We start from the raw sequence: 5,405 nt of genomic DNA on the forward strand, positions 1-5,405 counted from the left end.
GGCTCTTGGGTCATATATATTACGATTCTTGTCCTTCTTTCTATGCTTTGATAGGAGGGTTTTTGCGGTACTCTAAATTCTTGACCCACCAGTCTAGCCCATATTAATCTCGCGCCCATATCACATCGGTCCTTATTGCCACCATGTCTTTGGATAGATTTATACGACTTTCAGATAGACTGGTCGAATTTGAGGCAAATTTGAATGATAAGCGGACCCAATTAACGTCTAGGTTTGTCATTGAGACCCATAAAGACGAAGTCAAAGATATCTGGGAAAGATTAAGGGCCTCATATGAAGAGTGCCTTTCCGACTTCGAAATTGAGGCTGTCGAGGAGGCTCAGACTGATGCTAAGACATCTAAAGGAAACGAAGATATCGCTTCCGAGATAGAGACCGTGAAGTTCAAATTTAGGAATGCTTTTGATACATACTGTCGCTGTGTTGCGCACTTAGGAGAATTGCTTCAGGAGATGCCCGCTCCTCGCACCGATCCCACTTCAATTCCAATTCAACAACCAGGTTTTAAGCTTCCACCCTGTGAGGTCCCAGTCTTCGGCGGTGATTATCCAGCTTGGCCTACCTTCCGAGATATGTTCACCGCTATATGTATTAAGAACCCAAGGCTCACCCCAGTTGAAAGATTGTTCCATCTCAATCAACGAACGAAAGGGGAGCCAAATGACATCGTAAAAAAGGTGCCTTTGACTAACGAGAACTTTTCTATTGCTTGGAAGAACCTGTGTGCCCGATACGAGAACAAAAGAGTCTTAGTGAATATCCAACTAAAGACTCTCTTCAATTTACCTTTGATTCAGACCGAAACGGGTACTGCCCTGAAGAATTTGCAAAGAGATATCAATGGTTGCATTTCTTTGTTGAAGCTCTATGCTATAGATGTTGAGAGTTGGGACCCTATTTTTGTCTTTATATGTTCTAATCGGCTCCCAGATGTTACTCTTACGCTCTGGGAGCAATCTCTTCTTGATAAGACGGTGATACCAAGATGGTCTGATTTTGATTTGTTTTTGACGAATCGTCACCGAACACTTGAATCTGTATCGGAGATCCGCAGAAAGGAGTCAGCTTGCTCCAGTCCAAGGCAAGTGTCCGATAAGTCCAATCCGAGAGATGGTAACAAAGCCATTAAGACGTTTCAGAATAAGGTGACACTGTCGAACTGTCGACTGTGCACAGGTGAAAGCCACGTGATTCGGAAATGTCCTAAATTTCTGGAGATGACTCAGAATCAGAGATTGAATGAGATAAAGAGAAACAATCTCTGCCTCAATTGCTTCTCTAAAGTGCACTCCGTGAAAAATTGCTCAAGCAAGTTTTCCTGTTACAAATGTGGCAAACGCCACAATACGCTACTTCATCGGGAACAAGATTATACAATTCCTACCCAATCCAACTCGAATATTGCTTCCAATCCTTCGCCATCTCCGAACAATACCAATGCAGTCCATATACAGTCCACTAACACCGGAGGTGGAATTATACAGAGCTGCTTTTCCAGCCAGTCTAAGGCCGTTCTTCTTGGCACAGCTTTGGTCACGGTGTGCCACAATGGTTTGCAGTACCTTGCTAGGGCTTTAGTGGATTCAGGATCTGAGGGCACCTTTGTTTCTGAGAAACTGTTCCATAACCTGAAACTCCCGGGCAAACGGGCCTGTGCTGAGATTTTAGGATTGAACAATACTACTTCCGCTTCCGTCCAAAGGGAATGTTCATTCGTATTAGGTTCGAGTAAAGATGAGAGTTTTCGATTCACTGTGGCGGCACTTGTCGTACCTCATTTGTCAGGGAGGCTTCCGTCAAGAACTATTGACCCTGAATCAATTTCCGACTTGCCAGATATTCCGTTGGCTGATCCTAGGTTCTATGAGAGCTCGAAGATTGATATTTTGATAGGAGGTGATCTATTCCCCTTCATTATGCTTCCTGGCGTAAGGCATGGAATTTGCGGTTCATTATTGGCACAGGAAACAGTGTTTGGATGGATCCTTACAGGACCAGTTCCTGCGGAACCCAAACACATATCCAAGATTGTTTCCTATTTTTGCGAAATCTCCTTAAATGAGGAGATTTCACGTTTCTGGGAGGTGGAGGACCTTCCTCGAAAGACATTCCTATCCCCTGCCGATCAATTTTGCGAGGATTTGTACGTTGCAACGACTAAAAGGAACTGCGAAGGGAGGTATATAGTAACCCTTCCGTTCAGGGAAGAGTTCCAAAGGGAGACAGTTTTGGGTCCTTCCAGAAATAGTGCCTTGGCACAGTTTCATCGGAATGAAGCCCGGCTTATTCGAAATCCACACTTCAAGGCAGAGTATGACAAAGTCCTTTTAGATTACATTTCCTTAGGGCATATGACTGAGGTATTTCCCCGAGACGAATCTGATTGTTCCAGACATTATTATCTGCCACATCACGCCGTAGTGAAACCGGATAGTACGACTACGAAGGTCCGGGTAGTCTTCAATGCTTCTTCTCCTACATCTAGAGGTTCTAGTTTGAACGAGGTTTTACACGCTGGTCCTGTGCTGCAACAGGACCTCGTCGTGCTTATACTGCGGTGGAGATTTTATCGCTACGTCTTTAATGGAGACATAACGAAAATGTATAGACAGATTTTGGTCACTCCCGAGCAACGACCATATCAACGTATACTATTTCGGCAGAATCCTGATGGGCATATTCGAGAGTTCGAACTCAATACTGTGACCTTTGGGGTCAATTGCGCCCCTTTTTTGGCAATTCGAACTATTAGGCAATTGGCAGACGATATACGTTCATTATACCCACTTGGGTCTGAAATCCTACGAAATTCCATGTATGTTGACGACGCTTTGGCGGGTGCCCACAGTATTCAGGACGCTATTGACTCCAGAATCCAGTTAATGAAGGCTTTGCAATCGGCGGGGTTCTCTATGAGAAAATGGACCTCTAATTCGAGAGAAATCCTCTCAGATCTTCCATCTGATCAGCTTCTTTATGAAGATTTCCTTGAGTTCGATAATCGCTCTACAACGAAGACGTTAGGGATACGTTGGAATGCATCATTGGATGCATTCTTCTTTACTGCAACGCCATTTCCTAGCAACTGCAGGTATACAAAGAGGGAAGTGCTTTCACAGATCTCCAGGCTTTTTGATCCGGCCGGCTGGCTTGCTCCATGTGTTGTGACGGCCAAACTGATAATGCAGAACATTTGGGCTGAAGGTACCAAATGGGATGACGAGATTTCTCCAGAGTCATTACCTAGATGGAAGTCGTTTCAGCACGCCTATCCCTCTATTAATAACATACAGGTTCCAAGATGGGTCGGTTTTAGTCCACAGTGTACCGTTCAGTTCCATGGTTTCAGTGACGCTTCGGAAAAGGCGTACGCTGCTGCTATCTATGTCCGTATAAGTGATGGCCAGTCCAATTTCGTCCATTTAGTTTCATGTAAAACTAAGGTGGCGCCACTGAAGTCTATCTCAATTCCTAGACTCGAGCTATGTGGGGCTACACTTTTATCAGAAATGCTGGATCATTTGATTCCAGAGCTACCGATTCAGAATTATACAATTTTCTGCTGGACCGATTCGACGATTGTTTTGTCGTGGCTGGCAAAACCTCCAAGTTGTTGGTCTACATTTGTAGCCAACAGAGTATCGAAGATCACTCAGGTCGTGAGCCCATCAAACTGGTATCATGTGAGGTCAGAGCACAATCCTGCTGACTTGGCAAGCCGCGGTGCCCACCCAGAGGAGATTGCGACCAACCAGATGTGGTGGCATGGTCCTCCATGGTTGAGTGACCCTGGGGAGAGCTGGCCAACTCTTGAAGATTATCCGAAGGACACGATTGAAATCGAAAGAAAGAGTGTGCAAGTGCATTTTTCCTACTTCAGCCAATTTGAAGATGTCCTCGAAAGATTTTCCTCATTTGCAAGGGCAGTCCGAGTTATGGCATATGTTTATCGTTTTTTCTACCGCACTCATCCAAATTTTAGGTCTAGTTTCAACCGAAAGGACAAGAACATATACACTTCCGAGGTTAAACTAGTTCGAAATCGACTTATTTTGATGACGCAGAAGGCCTTTTTCCCAAACGAATATCTAGCCCTATCTTCTAAGAAACAGATTCCTTCTGGAAGTTCCATTTTGAATTTGAATCCATTCCTTGATGTGGAGGGCATCATAAGAATAAGCGGTAGACTTGTCTCATCTCCAGCTTTGTCCTATGACGAGAAACACCCAATCATCCTTCCGTATAATTGTCAATACTCTCGGTTGTTGGTGAAATTCATTCATGAGATTTCGATTCACGGAGGTAATCAACTAGTCCTTAGGCTTATTCGTTCACAATTCTGGATTGTAAGAGCTAAGAACTTGATAAAGACTACGATCAATAAGTGTAAGCCATGCATTGTGTACAAGCACAGACTTCAGGAGCAAATAATGTCCGCATTGCCCCCCGAAAGATCCGAATTTTCTAGACCATTCACCCACACAGGGGTGGATTTTGCAGGACCCTTTGACATAAAGTATTATGCCGGCCGATCCTGCCGCATTACTAAAGGGTACGCTTGCTTGTTCGTATGCTTTTCTACGAAAGCAATTCACCTCGAAGGAACATCAGATCTATCCACTAATACGTTCCTAGCTGCATTTGACAGATTTGTTTCCAGAAGAGGTTGTCCTCTCCACATCCATTCTGATAACGGTACCAATTTCGTGGGTGCCTCGAAAGTTATTGCCAAGAATTTCTTCCTGACCACCCAGCAAGCTGTCGAGTCCAACTATGCCCATCAGAATATTTCATGGCATTTTATTCCACCTGGAGCCCCGCACATGGGGGGACTATGGGAAGCTGGGGTAAAAAGTTTCAAGTCCCACTTTCGTAAAATGGCTGGGAATTTCAAGCATACATTTGAAGAATTTCAAACATTACTCTCCAGAATCGAGGCTTGCTTAAACTCCCGCCCATTATGTCCTCTATCCGAAGATCCATCCATTCTTTCCGCACTTACTCCGGGTCATTTCTTGATAGGGGCTCCTATCTTAACGCCAATAGATCCAAATATTCAGGAATCTCCTAGGTCACTTATCAATAGATGGCAGCGTTTGAAAGTTATTCACCAACACTTTTGTACTCGTTGGAAAGAGGAGTACCTCAAAGAGTTACATAAACGAAATAAGTGGAAAAAGCCCTCCGAAAACTTAAGTGAGAATATGTTGGTCGTAGTAAAAGAAGAAAATATGCCACCTAACGCCTGGCGATTAGGAAGAGTCATAAAAGTTCATCCTGGCAATGATGGTCGCGTCCGTGTAGCCGACCTTTTAACAGAGAAAGGCGCTATTACAAGACCAATTACCAAACTCGTGGTTATAAACAGCGATCCATCTTCCTGA

The 5,405-nt window shown here is 44.2% G+C and overlaps 1 protein-coding gene across 1 annotated transcript; it reads left to right on the plus strand.

Annotated features, from left to right (window-relative positions):
* Positions 1 to 143: 143 nt before the first annotated feature.
* LOC131994757 (uncharacterized) lies at positions 144 to 5,405 on the plus strand. Its single transcript, XM_059361633.1, has one exon. The coding sequence runs from the start codon at positions 144 to 146 to the stop codon at positions 5,403 to 5,405; it is 5,262 nt and encodes a 1,753-aa protein (XP_059217616.1).

The sequence above is a fragment of the Stomoxys calcitrans genome, chromosome 2 (assembly GCF_963082655.1).
Source record: "Stomoxys calcitrans chromosome 2, idStoCalc2.1, whole genome shotgun sequence".
Lineage (NCBI taxonomy): Eukaryota > Metazoa > Arthropoda > Insecta > Diptera > Muscidae > Stomoxys > Stomoxys calcitrans.

Bases quoted from the DNA above. Each gene is read 5' to 3' on its own strand.
- LOC131994757 (XM_059361633.1), top strand. From the start codon at position 144: ATGTCTTTGGATAGATTTATACGACTTTCAGATAGACTGGTCGAATTT.